This window comes from Glycine soja, chromosome 5 (assembly GCF_004193775.1).
Source record: "Glycine soja cultivar W05 chromosome 5, ASM419377v2, whole genome shotgun sequence".
Lineage (NCBI taxonomy): Eukaryota > Viridiplantae > Streptophyta > Magnoliopsida > Fabales > Fabaceae > Glycine > Glycine soja.
In genome coordinates this window covers 1,083,883-1,101,772 of record NC_041006.1, presented here as the reverse complement: position 1 = coordinate 1,101,772, position 17,890 = coordinate 1,083,883, and the positions used below count along the sequence as shown (strand labels likewise).

General features: G+C 32.0%; 1 protein-coding gene and 1 long non-coding RNA gene across 3 annotated transcripts; both read left to right on the top strand.

Annotated features, from left to right (window-relative positions):
• The first annotated feature begins 4,867 nt into the window (after nucleotides 1-4,867).
• LOC114411724 (serine/threonine protein phosphatase 2A 57 kDa regulatory subunit B' kappa isoform-like) lies at nucleotides 4,868-8,582 on the top strand. Of its 2 annotated transcripts, XM_028375392.1 has the most exons (3): nucleotides 4,868-5,406; nucleotides 6,438-7,621; nucleotides 7,802-8,360. In XM_028375392.1, the coding sequence occupies exons 2-3, from the start codon at nucleotides 6,461-6,463 to the stop codon at nucleotides 8,186-8,188; spliced, it is 1,548 nt and encodes a 515-aa protein (XP_028231193.1). In that variant the 5' UTR covers nucleotides 4,868-5,406; nucleotides 6,438-6,460; the 3' UTR covers nucleotides 8,189-8,360. The 2 variants fall into 2 exon arrangements, with proteins under 2 accessions (XP_028231193.1, XP_028231194.1); XM_028375393.1 differs by lacking the exon at nucleotides 4,868-5,406 and having other exon boundaries at nucleotides 6,461-7,621; nucleotides 7,802-8,582.
• A 2,717-nt stretch (nucleotides 8,583-11,299) lies between these two features.
• On the top strand, nucleotides 11,300-12,101 carry LOC114411430. The gene is made up of 2 exons (XR_003666434.1): nucleotides 11,300-11,484; nucleotides 11,725-12,101. It is a non-coding gene; the product is annotated as an uncharacterized LOC114411430 (long non-coding RNA).
• Nucleotides 12,102-17,890: the final 5,789 nt, after the last annotated feature.

Below are 17,890 nucleotides of genomic sequence, written 5' to 3'. Positions count from 1 at the left end.
CTGAAGCTTAATTTTCAAATGATCAAAGTTGAAAAAATGCACACACATGACCTCTATTTATAGCCTAAGTGTCACACAAAATTGGAGGAAAATTTTAATTTCTATTCAAATTTTACTTGAATTTGAAATTGAATTTGTGGAGCCAAAATTTCACTAATTATGATTAATGAATTTTAGCTATGGTTCAGCCCACTAATCCAAGATCAAGTCCAAGATTTTTCACTAAGTGTGCTTAGGTGTCATGAGGCATGTAAAGCATGAAGGACATGCACAAGGTGTGACTACATGATGTGGCAATGGGGTGCAGCAAGCAAATGCTCACCTCCCCCTCTAAAATTTAATTGGATTGGGCTTCTCCCAATTCAATTAAATTTATTTACCAACACACACATCAAATATTCACTCAATGCATGTGAAATTACAAAACTACCCCTAATATAAAAACTAGTCTAGGTGTCCAAAAATACAAGGGCTGAAAAATTCTACATTTCAAAGGTACCCTACCTACATTATGGAGCCCTAAATACAAGGTCTAAAAATAATGAAACCTTAATATAATATTTACAAAGATAAGTGAGCTCGTACTTAGCCCATGGGTCCGAAATCTACCCTAAGGCTAATGAGAACCCTAGGGCTTTCTCTTGCATCTCTGGCCCAATCTACTTAGAGTCTTCTATCCAATACCCTTGTAGGGTGGGATTGCATCACATGGCTTCCAAGATTCTACCTCTTGACGTTTCCATTCAAAATTAATAATTTAGGTCCCCTAATGTTGCAAGCGAACAAGGAAACTTAGATTTTTTTTTTGCTGCATTTATTAGCATTTCACAAGCAGAAAGAAACATAAATGTTGAAGACTATGATATTGTTGTTTTTGTTTTTTTAACACTTCTGAACATAGGTTGTTGTAAGTCATAACCACTTTATTTTGCTTCATCTTTATCCTCTTTATTTTTTACATGTTTTATTTTCCCACATTTCAACCTTTGAATTTTTCTAATTTTGTTTAGATAAAGAATCATGTTTTTTTTTTTGTCTGATTTACCAAGTGTTAGTTTGTTACATACTTATCTTTAGATCATCCTTATCCTCGAATTTGAGTAACAACCCTTATCTTTAAAAGTAATCACCCTTATCTCTTAAATTAAATTAAACATGTTATTTTGTCACACAATCTATTTACTAGAAATTGTAGGGTGAGATTTGGCAGAGGGGAAGGAGTGAAAATCGTGGGGAATAGAAGTAAGGATTATGGTGGAGTTTTTCTAATTTTTCTTTTTCTTTTTTTATTTTCTGAAGACTTTTGTTTTTGGACTATTCATGTGAAATTGAATACCATTTTTGTAATGCAATTTGTTAGTCATAGTCAACAATGGAAATTTCTCAGGATCAACATCTTCTATGGGATTGATGCCCAATGAAGACACAAGTGGCGAGGGTGAAGTTATTTGGAGGTGGTGAATTTGGCCATTTATTCTCTCCAATTATTTTCTATTTATAGTTTCCATTTCAAATACACATACCAAGTAAAATAACCCGTCATCTTATTATAAATTCAAATTTCTCTCCAAGTGGAGGTGATGCTTAAGCGACAAGGGTTCAACCTCTTGGTCCTAGCTTTAAGGTAACTTAATATGGGATTGCGATAGAATTTAGATTATTGACTTATTGCAATTTAATTTATTTTTGTGTGAAATGACACTATGACATAACCATGGAACTTATCCCACTTCTTTCAAACTTTTGTCCCTCTTTCTTTCTTTCTTTCTTTTTTAAAACTTTTCCTTTGTGGTTGAGTTTGATCTATATTTTTTCTTTTATCTCTCTCAAGTCATTGATAAGTTAATTTTTCAGCTTATTCAAAAAAATGGCAAATAAATAAGTCAAGAGAGTAGTGAGGTAGTTTAAAATATAAAAATTCAAAAACATCTTTAGTAGTTTGGCGTTTTAAAATTAAAGAAAATGAATGTTTTCAAATAGTAGTTTGGAATTTTAAAATAAAAAATAAAAGTTTTTAAATAATAGTGGTTTATATATATATATATATATATAAAGGAAGTTTTTACATAATACTGATTTGTTTTATTATTCATCATTAAAAATGTGAAAAAATAACTTAATTCAATCAATCAATTAAAAAATATCAAATGATTGTTTTAACCGTAAATATCAACCAATATAGCATAAAATACATATTTAAAAAATATGGATGTGCATAAATTTTCATGAAAAAAAACCAACAAACCTTTTTTATGTTTTAAATAATTAAAGAATATATGATTAGATAGTTAAAGAGATATCACCAATGTTGAAATTATCTCTATCCTCAATATTTATTATGCCTAAGTTAGTCTTAAATCTATTTATCTATGATTTATAATAATAGAAAAAGGGGATATATTTTTTTTAACCGCTTGAATCTCTGACAATCTTTATTAACTTCATCTTTTCTTGTGTTAATTATATACTCTCACACTTTAAGTAATAATATTTTTTTAGATTTACAAATCTACCAATTAGTTAATGTTAATTGCTATTCATGAGTCGTAAATGCATTAAAAATAAGAGAAAAAGTAGCAATGCACCTCTAATTTATGGTTTCTTTTGCGAGATTTGTAAATAATTTATTCTTGTGTAAATTTATACAGTGGAAACTCCATTTTTGTTGACTAATGTTGAACTTAATTGGATTTTTAGACTAAAGAAGAGAAGATTTTGAAATGCTGCAGAAGGGCTCATCCGCTTAGCAAGGCAGCCAGACTCACTAAGCGAGAACAAAATCCTAGAGAATGTTGAGCCAGAGAGCAGCACGCTTAGCGCGTAGCCAGCCCTTGTCTCTTCTCGCGCTTAGCGCGTCCAAGCCCGCTTAGTGCACTACCACTTACTCTCGCTTAGTGAGACATGCTCGCTGAGCACGCCTTCGTAAGCTGCAAATCCCAAAAGTCTTTAAAACACTAAGAAGAAAGGGGAGTGAGAAGGAAGGAAGAAGACACCAAGGCTGAAGAGAAGACATTTTCTTCATACTTTTACTATTTTCTTTCATTTCAACATCATTTCACCTTGTTAAACACTTCATTGTTGGGGAATTTTTCTACTGAATATTCTTGATGTAAAATATCTAACTATCTATTTAATGTTACTGTTAGTGTTCTCTGCTTCTATCTATGTTTATTTTACATATTTGTGGCTTGATCACCCATTTATATGCTTTGTTAGGTTTTGAGTATTGAAAAATGCTTAAAGTCCTTAGAACTTGGTAGAGCAGCTAGAAGTCTGCATTTCTAGGTATAATGTGCAGTAATCTAGTAAATGTTGCACCTTGTGCGTAGTGCAGCTCGCTTAAAATGAGTTTATTGAGGAATCAAGAATAAAACTAAGAGGGTTAGACTCTTTCATGTGAGGAATTACAGTTAGAGTAATTTGACGGTGCAAGAACATTAGAGTAATATTAAATAGAGAAAAAGTTATTTAGTTACGTCAAGAGAAAGTTCAGTAGAATATTCTTTGACGTTTTTATCTTGATATTTGTTCTGTTATACAGTTTTGCGTTTGTTTTGTTATGTGTTTTTAAGTCTATAAAAATTAATTAAGGAATTTGAAACATGAATGAGTTCCTCTGCTTTATTTTACTGCAATTCAAAATGTTTACAAACTGTGCGACATCTAAGTATACCAAATTCCCTTTAAACACAATATTCAAACTTATCATTTTAAATTATTACTTGGACAACTTGATGCACTTGTCAATCGGTTAACAATTAATTAAACTCCCAATTTTTTTTTTTTATTTTTAAACTTTTGTACCTATCTAAATTATATACTATCTCTTAATCTGACATGTCATATTTACATATCATCCTTATAAGAAAAATTATTTTTTAAAAAAACAAATTACGATTTTTTAATTTATAATGTGGCGTGTATATTAATTTTAATTTATTTTTATTAAAAATATATGATACAACCACTCACATATTTAACCATTATAATAATACTTTAACACAATAAAAACGCATATACTAAGAATTTGTCAAATGCATTTTGTATTATATAAAATTAATTTATGTAATATATCAATGTTTATTTTCTGTATATACATATTATATAAAATTTGATTCAACATACATTATATATATATATATATATATATATATATATTGAATTTATCATATTAAAAATATAATAACATAATAAAGATGTCAACACACAGGACATGATAATACCTGTATTTCCGCTGGTATTTATAACTTAAATTACTCGCATATCAAATATGAAGCATTAGTTAACCCTTTTTTATTTTTTGTATTTTATGTCTTGTCTCTCCTCTTGAATGATGATAATAATTGCCATATTTTACTTTTTACCCCCTCCTCTGTGTGTTTGCTGTGATTCTGTCCCTTACTTTTCGTGATTCTCTATTTTGTTCTCATCCACCCCACACTCATTATTCATTCATTCATCTTGATCTTCCCCTCCCCGCCGCTCTGTCACTCCCAACTCCAAAAATCTAGCCTCGAAATCGGGCATCCAAAATCTCCCATCTTCACTTTACGTAATCCCACCCTATGTATAATAGGACTATCCCCTATGCACCTTTTTGTCCGAACCAAAACAAGTAATAAAAATTACCATAAATTAACCCAAAAACTTATATTTTAATAAAATAAAGTTCACTAGAATATTTTTATTTAACAAGGTATTTAATTAAGTATCTACGTGGTCATATATGATAATACGTTTCGATAAAGTTTTTTCTTTTTCGGCCAACAGAAGTTTGGAATTAGAAAAATTAGATTTCTTTCATAAATGTACATAAAGTTTATTTATATATAATTCAGTTCACTGTGCAAGAGATGGTACTGTAAACTATAGATTAAGATGGAGTTTAAGTTGGATTGGAGCGTGTTGTGGTAGTTGTAGCTGCGGTTGTGTTGCGAGTTACAACTTACAACATTAACTTAACAAAACATGTGTCATGTGGCGTCGTTTATTCTCTTGAATCGAGGAAAGTAGGAGGGAGCAATTTCTGAGCACAGTGCCATTCATGGAGGGATCCATCTTGATGCATCAAAATGCTCCCTCTCCATCCATTTTCCAAATCTAGCATTCTTCTTTGGATCAAACGCCATTTTTCTCTCTTCACTCTTCACCTCTAAACAAAATAAAGAAACACAACACTCACTCCCACCTCTAAACAAAATAAAGAAACACAACACTCACTCCCACCTCTGTCCCTCTTCTTCTTCTTCTTCTTCTTTTTTCTTTCTCTTCCCATTTCAGTTTTCACCTATGTGACTTGCTCCATCTTTATGCAAACCGTTAAAGTTAAACTTGCTCTCTGACTAGCTTCTCTTCTCTCTCTATTTCTCTTTAGTGGGTTTGCTTCTGTCGCAGAGAAATCATCAGGTTGGTCTTTTCTGCTTCTCTCTCCCAACAGCTGTTCTTAAATATACTAATTTTGGTGGGGTTCCTGTTTTGAACTCACCTTGGCGTTTAACTGAATTGTTAAGTACTGAAGTATTAATTTTTTTTCTAGTACTGGTAATGATCTTGTCAGGTACAAGGTCTTTAATGGTTCCTCAAGTGGTTGTGATTCTCTTATCTCTTCTTCTATTTTCAGACCCAGATCTCGGTTTTACCCGCCAACTATTGCTGCTTCTGTGAAGTCTTTAATTTTGTATTGATTGTATGCTTGTCAATTTCTTGCTTTAAAAGGGTCATTTACATTTTTCTTTCTTTATTTTTTTTTTTTTTGTATTTTCTCTTCCCCTCTCTTGTTGTTGGATTCCAAAATTTGTTAAGATGAACTTGTTCTAGCTTTTTGTTCAGCTAGTGCTTCAGGGAATGGCTAGTTTTGTATTCTACAACAGCTTTGGGTGTTTAATTGTTGTTTGTAGTTGAAAAATTGCTGAGATTCATCCTATCGTGCTGAATTCTATAATATCTCTTGGCACAAATTCATAAACAGATGTTAGATCTGGCTAGAATATGCTGCTAACAGTTCATGGAAGACATGCCAAATACCATGTTTCAAAAACGTATGTCTTGACTACCCTCAATTCCTTTGCCACATCCCCTTCTCCAAAGAGTATTGTTTCTCTCTTGATCTTGTCTGTCTCTGCTTTTATCCCATTTATTTGCATTAATCTTCTGATTATCAACCTTCTCGGGCATATTGTACTGGTAGTCTTCATCCCTGGTTTAATATTCTTTCTTGCACAGGATTTGCTCATTTTCTTTAGTTCTTACCTTTTGATGTTCTAGTATAATCTCTTAATTTGGTCTTAGTCACACTGTGTAAGTCTCGTACATATATGCCTTGTTTTCCATTTTTGCTATGTTGTTGAATGATTACATTAACTTGAGCTTACATGGCAAATCAACTTCAAAGAATTCCTAGGCTTTGAGCATGTAATTGAGTGATTAGTTCATTGCAGGTGTTCTTGGCTAGGTTGCCACCATGATAAAGCAAATTCTTAGCAAATTGCCAAAGAAGGTGCCAAAATCTGACTCGTCAGATTCTGCAAGGAGTGATTCTAGTAATACAACTACTTTTGGGAATGTTTTTCAGTGTACAAATGTTGGAAGTACCATTTCAAGCAAATTAAATGTTGTGAAGCGGGTATCTTCTGTTGTTTTCCCTGCAAGCATGAGTGCTGGAGTGGAAGCAGTTGACCCAGGTCTGTCCTTCAAAGATGTTTCAAATACACAGAAGCAAAGCCTGTTCATTAGTAAGTTGAATCTTTGCTGCAAACTTTATGACATGAGTGATCCTGATAAGAACACTGCAGAGCAAGATCTCAAACGACAAACGTTGTTGGAACTTGTTGATTTTGTTTCTTCTGGATCTGTTAAGTTCACAGAACCAGCAATCGCCGCATTGTGTAAAATGTGTGCAACTAATTTGTTCAGGGTTTTCCCACCAAAGTTTCGAACAAGTACTAGTGGTGGAGAAACAGAAGATGAAGAACCTATGTTTGATCCTGCCTGGTCTCACCTACAAGTTGTTTATGATCTACTCCTTCAATTCATCAATTATAACTCTCTTGATGTGAAGCTGGCAAAAGCACATGTAGATCATGCTTTTGTTCTAAGATTACTTGATCTTTTTGATTCAGAGGACCCTAGAGAAAGAGATTGCTTGAAAACAATTCTGCATAGAATCTATGGGAAGTTCATGGTTCATAGGCCTTTCATACGGAAATCTGTTAGCAACATCATCTACCGGTTTGTTTTTGAGACTGAGCGGCATAACGGAATCGCTGAGCTGTTGGAGATTTTTGGGAGTGTCATTAGTGGGTTTGCCTTGCCATTGAAGGAAGAGCACAAGATATTTTTGTGGAGGGCTCTAATTCCTTTGCACAAACCAAAATCTGTTGGTATTTATCACCAGCAGTTAACATATTGTGTTGTACAGTTCGTTGACAAGGATCAAAGACTGGCTAGCTCTGTGATAAAGGGACTATTGAAGTTCTGGCCAGTGACAAATAGCCAAAAGGAGCTCATGTTCATTAGTGAGTTGGAAGAGATTTTGGAAATGGCTAGCATGGCTGAGTTTCAGAAGATCATGGTCCCACTGTTCCGACGAATGGCTTGCTGCCTCAATAGTTCTCATTATCAGGTAGTCACTTGATTCCATTGGCTTCCAATAAATCTTTTTTTTTTTTTTGGAATAAATAGATGAAATGGTTTAATAATGTAATTGATTGTGGCATTTTTGACTATACTATGTTGAATCATGTGTTGCAATATGGTTATGTTGTGATGGGTGAAGCTTAATATATTGATGTGGTTTATTCAGGTGGCTGAAAGAGCACATTTGCTATGGAACAATGAGCACATTCTGAACCTGATAACGCAAAACAGACAGGTGATTCTGCCTCTGGTGTTCTCAGCACTTGTACATAATGCTCGAAGTCATTGGAACCAAGCAGTGCTGAACCTGACTCAGAACATAAGGAAGATGCTGTCTCAGATGGATGAAGAGCTGGTAGTTGCATGCCAACGCAGGATTGAGGAGGAAGATTCTAGTGCAAGTGCTGCAGCTGAGAGGAGAAGAGTAACATGGGAACGCATAGAAGCTGCTGCTGCTGCTGCAAGTACTAGTTGTGTCCAATCTTCTTCTGTAGGTGGAGGTGGAGATGTTTTAGTCCCAGTAAAATCTGCTACATGCTCAGTGGCATGCTAAGCTCTAATTGCTTTGTAAGGATAAGGTTCTAATTACTATTAATATTACATAATAGTGGTGTGGTTCTTGAGTTTTTGTTTGTGGCAAAAATAGGGTGGTGGGTATGTATACAAAGAAAATGAAATTGTGGTGACTGAGGGAAAGTGTTATTTATTTATGGTTTGGAGGAACAGATGCAGATGCAGAGAGCAGGTGTGGGGGTGTGTGTGTCGGTGGCTTATTCGTGCGTGCAATTATTTGCAGTGTCAGCACCGTAACCCTGACTCCTTTATTCAGTTTTTCTTACCTGCTGGACCCCACTCTAGTCCCTTCCCCTGCAACTATGCGGTGTCTTTGCTACTTTCCCACACTCATTGCCCATATGCCAAGTGAAAAAAAGTTACATCTATGTTCATTCCTTGTCTATTTTTACCTGCTCCTCTACTCCAACTCCAAGTAAAATTCTCCTGGGTTTTATTTTGCCATCCTATATAATTTATTTGAGACAAAAAGAAACTTAATAAATAGATACAAAAAACAATAATAATTATTTGAGACAACTTTTTTACAAGATAATTATTTTGGAACGACTATTGGATTAAATAATCTTATGATATGATTGGTGCAATTAATATTTATAATCAATTATCTTGAAGTACATAAATAAATTGCATCAATCAAGTATCATGATATTGTTTAACCTTATATTGGTAAGGAGTTCTGTAGTTAATATTTATTTACATTTTGAAAAGCTTTTATACATTGAAAATGGAATTAGTTTATAAAAATGTTAATTATTTTTAAACTATACAAAACTTTATTAATATGATTTATTTTATGAGAATTATCAATTTAGTTGTGAAATTGATAAAATTTAATATTTATAAAAATTATTAAACAAAGTAAGTTATAATAAATGAGTCACCCACTTGAACACAGATAACTTAACATAGACAAAGATTGACTTCTTTGATGGGGAGTGATGTAAACCTCAGGAAGATTCTTTTAAACCGGACCCTAGGATCGTTTTCTGTACTTCATAGTTTTTTGGAATATAAATTTATATTTCTTTTTTCAAAAAAAAAAAGTTAAAAGGAAGATTGTAAGATTCAAATTCTTTTTCAGTGGTGTTTAGTTATAGTATCTTTTTTTTTTTCTTCTATTTATACGTAATTCTAAAATTGTAATCAAACGAGTCCATTATGTTTCATTTTCACGGCAAACGCCTATTCACGTCGTTAATGGGACATCTCTATATCTTACCTACTGCATCCGACCCCTAAAGTTTACTTTAGATTTAATGCGTTCACCCTTTACACCGATCTTCGTTTCTTATTTTCTCTTCTTTGGACTAATCAATGTATTCAACTCCCCTTTTTATAATTAATGTCATAACTTTTGCGTCCTAGATATAGACGTTTATGACCTTAAGGATTGACAAATTAAGATGTTCAAAAATTTAACTTTTCTGCTAAACTTAGATTGTTCGCATTTTGTATTTGGTGTACATTGTTATTATGTGGTAAACATTAACACCCTGTTTGATTCGGTGGGACACAGGTAGGAACCATTTTGAGCTGATGGAGAACACTAAGTTTACTCATGATGAATGCAAAATCTTTACATTGTTTTGTATTTCATATTAAATCATTTTACAACATCTTACTGATTCTTATCTTGCTTTATAAGGTAGGTATTAACAGTTTTTTTATATGTTTTTAATACATTAAATATATTTTCTTTTGTGAATAAACGTTAAATATTCCTCTAAAAAACATTAAATATATTTAGTTTTTTTATTTAATACTTTTTGCATAAAATATTAGTAAGATTTATAGAAAGATATCACATTACTCATTTTTTCTTCTTCAAGGCCAGGGTATTTTCACATCTGATAACCATGGAATTAATCTCTAAGGATATATAAAGTATCAGTTAGTTAAGGAACAACCTTTTTATTCACAAATGTAACTATATACGCATAGGTAAAATCAAATTCATGTCATACATCTGAAAAACATAAACTATTAGTTACTCTCGTGCCACACCATGTGAATATAACATTTATCAAATACTCATATTGTTATATCTGAACGAGTTTATACAGTTGTTAGTGTAGTTAATATTAAATGAAAGATCTAATATATTTGCAAGACAACAAATATGATTGTTATGGGATGTATGATTAAGCAAGTAGTTACGTGACACCTCAAAATTCAAGTGGTCATTAGTCAAATAGTAACATATCATGTAAAAAAAAATAAAATTATGAAGAAGCTTCAAATTTTAAATTTGAAATAAAAATCAACATGTATTTAAACTTGCAACGATGCTCTTCAAGCATGAAGCCAAATTTCCAAACTCAAAATTCAGAATCAATCATCAGAATTCTATTGCTTAAATAAAAAAATTAAAAAGTGTACATCATGAAGTTATATTTTATTTGTAAGTGTGTTATAAATAAGAGGTCTCGTATAGAGACTTGTACCAGCAAATTTTTAAGATCATATTTTTTTCTTTAAAAAAAATATTAACTAAATGAGAATTTAATACACTAGTCATTATTATATGTGGTAATTTTAGTTGAGAGTTTAAAACTTTATTAGCTACCAAACATCCAAATTACAAATTTAGTATAAATATTTTTTTTAATAGTTATATTAGATAGGGAGATATTGAATTTTATATACCTTGCGTAATTTGATACCAATCATACCATATGTTTATAACATCTAAATATACATTTTCAATTGAATTGTTTATCATATCCAATATATATAGTATGTTCGTAGGTTTTTCATTTTAGCTACACGTGGATATGTTGAATCTGGATATAGCTTGTATTCAATAATCCAAGGGACGGCCATTAAGTTTATATAGTATTTAGTCAATGTTCTGTTTTATTACTATATTTCAATGAGCAGTTGAGCACTTCAAAGTCCAAAGAATCCTCCATTCAGAAAAGGAATAGAAACTAAATAGAAATTAGTTGAATGACAGTTAGCAGAGAGGAAAGTTAGTTGATAAGGAAAAATAAAATGAACGTAGTAAAAAGATAATACTCTAATAAATGACATGGTTGGTTCCTACCCTAACCAAACAGTCTAAATCCAACCCCCATGTATATATTATACTATCTTTCTGTGCATGACTTCATCACCTTATTGATTGTGCTTGTTACATAACCAAACTTCACCTTCTAGTTTTAATTTCCCCAACACACAAGGAAAAATGTATGCACCTCCCACATAACAAGAGATAACTTATGTGGAACATGTTCGCAGACGCCACGAAGAAAAGGGTTGTCTTTATGCTTGGTTTGTATATATAGTTATCATTGTTGCTTTTGTTGTTAAATTTCTTGTTATTATTGCTGTTGCCACTCTAGCGCATACATGATTTAAATTTCATCATTCTGCTCTTTGTTCTCGACACTCAATAATTTCCTTTTTCATTCTTTCACAGTGTTCATTCGTGCAAATTAATCATCAATTTTATTTTATTTTTGCTGTCATTTGTTGACTGGTGGAGATGTTCACTGGGATTTGCAATTGCAGCTTGTTTGCCTTGTGTTGCTGCTTCTGCTGCTATGAGACCTGTGAGTGCTGTTTGGATGTGCTATGTTGCTGCTGCCCTTAGATATGAATGATCAATGCCTGCAACAGTCCTATACATAATAAAAACATGATCATATTCGTAGTCTCTTCTATGTGTATCTACCTAGAGTAATAATTACAAATGAAGATGTAACTTTTTGAGTATGTTACTTTTGATGTGCTTGTGATATGCTTTCTTGGTAAAATTACTTTATGATCAAGGAGGCATAGGCCTAACTAGTGCTACCCTTTTTTCGGTTTTTTCCTTGTTGAATATTTCAATTTAGGGCAAGTTACTCTAGTGATAATATAACGGTGAAATGAACATTTTGGGGACCCTTTTTTTTCGTTATGTCGGCAAAAGGCATGCTGATTCTAAGGCAGACTGATGAACTGGGGCCAAAATTTTAATAGGCATGGTATCCAACAGTTTCTATGAGTTGAACTTTGAATTTATATTTAATAGTGGTTGAACAATGCTTATTTGTTTTTGACCAGTGTAAAGTAAAGCCCTGTGAGAAGTGCTAGCTGTATTACCAAATGGGTTACACAAAACAGCTCAGGTCTTTTTCGAAAGTTGATCCAGAATTTATATTTAGCTGTTCTGTCCCATGCATTCTTCTGTTTGGTATGATAGTAATGTAGTTAAAGGCATCTTCAAATTTTATACCTTTCCGTACAGACTGTGGTCGTGTTTTGAATTTAAGTCAGGACATTACCATTGAAAACGAAATAGCATGCTAATTAGTTATAGTATATTGTGGGTGCTGATTTGTTATTAAGTTTTTTTAAAAAAATTTATAAAATACTTTTTAAAAATTAAATTTTAGAAAAAGAGGATTTTTTTATTCCTAGATTTTTTTATTCCAAAGAGGATGTAAAGTACAATAAAACAAAGAATAAAAAGAAATTGAAAGTAAAAAAATTAAAAACTACAGATGTTCTGATTTTTTTTAAAAGTAAAAATGAGATGTAAATTTAACATAGCTTTCAAAAATTACTCTTATCAAACGATTTTTTTTAATAATTTTTTATTTACTTTTAAAACAGAAAAGGAGTTTTCAGGAAAGCAAGAAACAACTACGTCCTACTCGACATCTTTTAGAGGGTAAGTACAACCAATGGCCAAGTTTCGAATTTGAAGTTGGGACAATCGAATAGAGAAGATAGAAGTATATATTTTTTACCCATTGAAAAATATTAGCAAAACAATCTTTATTAATTGTTATGTAAAACTCATGAAATTCTTTAAATAACGAATGAAATACATCTTTTTGTTATTAACCCTCCCTCTGCTTCATAAAAAAATACTAATTAATTTAGAGTTTATTCGATTTATCAAAGATCGAACTCAAATAATATTGAAAATAAATTAAATATATTAAATAAGGTATAAGACTCACAATATTTAGTGAGATGTATATGACTTTTCCCCGATAAAAAAAAGATGAATTAAAAATGATTTTTGGTTGTGTATAGGAAAAAGATTATCTATATTATTAATAAAGAGAATACTCCATTTTGATATTCATAAATTTTAGACAATTTTACTCTTTGTTTTTAAACTTTTACTATTCTCTTATAATAACTATCCACTACTCATGTTATTAGTTTTTTTTTAAACTTCTAAATCTTTTTTCCCTTTTCTTTTATTATTTAAAAATATGGAGAGAGGCACGGCCCTAGTATTAAGATTTAAGAAAAGGAAAGTCATTTCAGTAACCTCAAAGGTAAAAAAAAAAAAAAACTTTGACTATCGACTTAGAAGATACTACCTTGTTACGATTGTTTATAGTATTTTTTGGAAAATATAGTCGTAAAATTTACTATTTCTCTAACATGGATAAAATCATAAAATATTAAAAAATGAGGTTTCGGCCTTTTTGTCTTTTTCCTGAGTCGTCCATGGTGTTGAGCTGTTCAAACTTCAAACATGAAACGCATAAGAAGACCCGTTGGATCCCATCAACTTTGTCTCAACGATATCTTACCATACAATGACCACGATAATGATGCCCCTAACACCCTGCCTAACCTCTGTGTCAGGCCTTCTAATCTTACCTTACGGGTCTTTTTTCTCTTTTTAGTCTTATCTCGTTCAAATCAGGGATCAACCTAGGTCTGCTAATGCTATTACAAATTATTCATGTGATGTTTCCTGCAATAATCATATTTTGTTAAGTGCTAACTGGATCCATCTGCCATAGAAATAGTTCACGGAACCACCATGACCACATGTTAAAAAGGTACCATATGAAATGGTAGAATATCTTGTGAGAATATATTTTTTTGTGTGAGAATGAGAAATACAAGTATGAAATTGTAATCATATATAAATAGTCAATAATTGATGTTACATGATAATTTCTGTGACTTAAAAAAAACCCACATTTAAAAAAAATTCATAATAATAAAAAAAGTATTTTTGCTAAATAAATATATACCCAAAAGGCAGGCCATTAGTTGTGCACCACAATGACTATCTGATTCGTAAGATGAGAGCAAGTTTATAGTACTTCATAGTGCACCAACAAGAATACCAAGATTAGGTTAAACGAAGCAACGGCCACATCAGCAGCCAGTCAGAAACAGAGGAAAGCAAAGTTTGACATCAATTTTAGAAGAAGAAGAAAAAAGAAAAAGGTTACAAACTGAGGCAGGTCATATGTGGGGATAGATGAATCTTTCACTTCCAACCACATAAGCCTTTTGATTGTTTACCTTTTATCTACTACTTTTATATTCAGAATGAATTGGAAATTTGCTGACAACAAAATCAATTTGCCGCGGCAAATGTTTCTTTGGGATTGACTATTAATAACAAAACATAATAAAAATGTCATGTATCGTAATCATTCTCCTAAACAAGGATTATGCTCAAGAACCAAATACAGTTTTTATTATAATGTTGGTGAAATCCACTTTACCAATTGATGAATGAGAATACAACATTATTGATACGAAGTTCACTGCGTTGTTGTCAAGAATGTTGGCACCTGAAATCCTTCTAACTGTTGATCCTGGCTTTCCAACCATCTGCAAAATGGAGTGAGAAATTTCAGGTATCAGATATCTAAGAATTAAAATAGGAGAGTTCTGTGGTGCCTTATATGATGGTACCTCTCACACTATTAATCATTGGATTTTGCATGGAGATTTGTTCAACAAACTCCCAACGCAATATAGGAATTCAAACATTATGCCAATAGGAGAGAAAGTATCCTTTGTAGGAGGTGGTGGTGGTGTACGTAAATTTACCTTGCCGCGAATGGAACAAAATCCACTGAATTGCAATGTTGCACCCAAGAGAGAGTCAATGACACTTCCACACAGTCCTGCAAGGGTGGCCACGGGTATGACCGGTAGTTGCTTAAGAACTGTACTACCCTTACCCTCACATCTGGTAGCTGAGATTCCCAAAAGAACAAATGACAGTCCAATGACACTTCCAGCTGCTGCAGCTGCTAGAAGTCCTCTTTTTGTCACACCACCATTTGTACCTTTCTTCACAAACTGAAAATCACTAGAAACAAATTTGTAACCACAATTTCTGAAACTCAGTAGCAACGTTCTACATGAATTTTCTATTTAAAGATTCACAAATGTAATAAGCCACTTGTCATAGCATGGTATACCAAGGCAGAGTTTGGTAACACTAGCTAAGTAGCCATGCGATTTACACAGATACTAACAGAATAAGACATAAGAACAGAATGTGAGGAATATTTTAGGGAGGCTCTGAATCAATGTTAGTTTGAGGAATGCAATTTCCTTATTCATGACTTATTTTGGGTAGGGTTGTCACATTACCCGGGAATGTGAATGATACTGACATTGTAAAAAGACATGATTGCTCACACCCTTAATGATCTAGCCCCCCCAATGCCCCATCCCCACCATTGGATAGCCTTCACTACCACTGTCAATGTCACTGTCACTTCCATCACTCAATAAATTGTCATTAGGTTGAAATTTTGAAGAAAAAAAAAATCCTATTTTCCCTCATTAGCCTATTTTTGGTCTCAATTTAGTCCCTCACCTTTCAAGTTTCACATTTTAAATCCCTCACCGACCAAAATTCCCTCAATCTCATAGCAACATGAGGAAAATGGAACAACTACCTGCCATAATTAGAATCCTATGCAGCATCACAGTGTCCAGCTTGTACATGTCACCCAATTCTGCAATTTATCACTAATATAAAGCTAAATTTAGCCTTGTAAAGATTATTCAAATATCAAATAATATATTATAGGTGAGGCTAAATTTGGCTACATTCCATCTTTCTCACAAACTGGTGGTGGTTCATGGACTAATAGGGATCAGCAAGCAACTAGATTGTAAAAATGATCTACTGAAAACTGAATTGATAGCAAAAATATTAATGATCTAGGAAGCATGGATACAACATTGGGCACAGATAAGATACAACATGGACCTAGGGATATGGCAAATTTTAGAAATTGTAAGACATGACATGGCTATAGTGCAACATATACAATTAGCATAAAAGTACAAATCTTTAATGAAAAGAGAGAACCAATGTTTTAAAAGTTAGCATTAGTTAATAAAACTGCAAAATGAAGTAACAAGTATCCAAGTGTCCGTTTGTGCTTTAATAAGGGAATGCGTCTGACATGGGTATGATGAATACTTTCATGCGTCCATTCTTCCTAGTTTAATGATGGACCAAAACTGAATTTTTATTAAAAATTGAACAAGGGTGATTTAAACAAATAACTGAGATTACAGGGAAAATGAAGCTTGAAGTATTACCAAACACATTAATTGAGAAAATTCAAGAGGCTTTTGACAAACATTCATGAATGTTTCCGACAGTTTAAACACCAAACCCTCTGGCTGATACAAAGCATTAAAGTTGTGTTTAAGTTGAACTAAATTAAATAAGACAACACCAAATATGGATAGAATGGTCCAAGCATACAGAAGTTTGACCAAGCGATTATTCACCTTAAAGGTTGTGATTAGACGAGGCTTCTCATCATAATGAAATAGTTTCTAAATTAAAGAAATAAATGAAGCTTTTTTTTTCTTATGAAAAAGAAAATGAAGTTTAGAATATTACCGAATCTAACATTTTGATATAAAATTATTTCAGTTTAATTAATTGTTTTGAGTTCAAGCTTTAATTATATAGTTATATTTATTTAAAAGAAGAGTATCCACCTAAAATAGAATTGTTTTCCATAAAAAATAATACACTTGTAAGAAAATGGAGGGAGTTGTCTCTACATGTGTTTGTTGATTCTTAGTTTGATTATTATACATGAAAATGAAAATTTATTAAATTGATCATTATATATACAAACGTTACTAGTTTAGTTCCTATTGTCATATATTGACTTTTGAAGAGATAGTGTCATATATTGATAGTTGACACTTAACTCTCTTACATATTTTTAATTTGGTTCATCACATATAACATATTCTTAATTTGGTACAAATATATTTAACATGTTTTTAATTTAGTCGCTATTTGTATAAGGACGTGGATCATCAAAATAGATCTAAACCCTTCTTAGAAAACTGTCTGGAAGTCCAAAAACTGGAAATCTTTCATTTCTCCTTTCTATACACATGTGCAGCTCTTTTCCACAAATATGAGCATAAATATGAAAGATCTGCTTATTGCCTTATTGTATGTGTAGGCTTAAATTGGGCCACGTATCCATGAATATAACAACCACTATTCACCCTGAAGATTAAGTCCATATTCTATATAGCTGCTCCAAAGTCCAATAGTTGATGGCACAAATTTTTTTTGTGATGCATGTAAGTTATCGTTTTTAAATTTTTGGTTTCTCCAAATTTATTTTTCTAATCTTAATCTTCATATGTTGCCATTTTTCTAATTTAGTTGTTTTAAAATTTCAATTTTTTATTTACAGTCCCAAAAGTTTGCGCTTACCTAAAATTAAAAACATAAACACATAAGAATTAACAATGAGTAAAATATTTTACTGGGATCAAAATTAAAAAAATGTAAACTTATAGGATTAAAAATAAACAATTTTTTTTACACAGATCAAAGTTGAAAAATACAAATTTATGGGAACCAAAAACATTTAAGAAAAAAACTCATAATGCGCTTATGGTATTTTATATT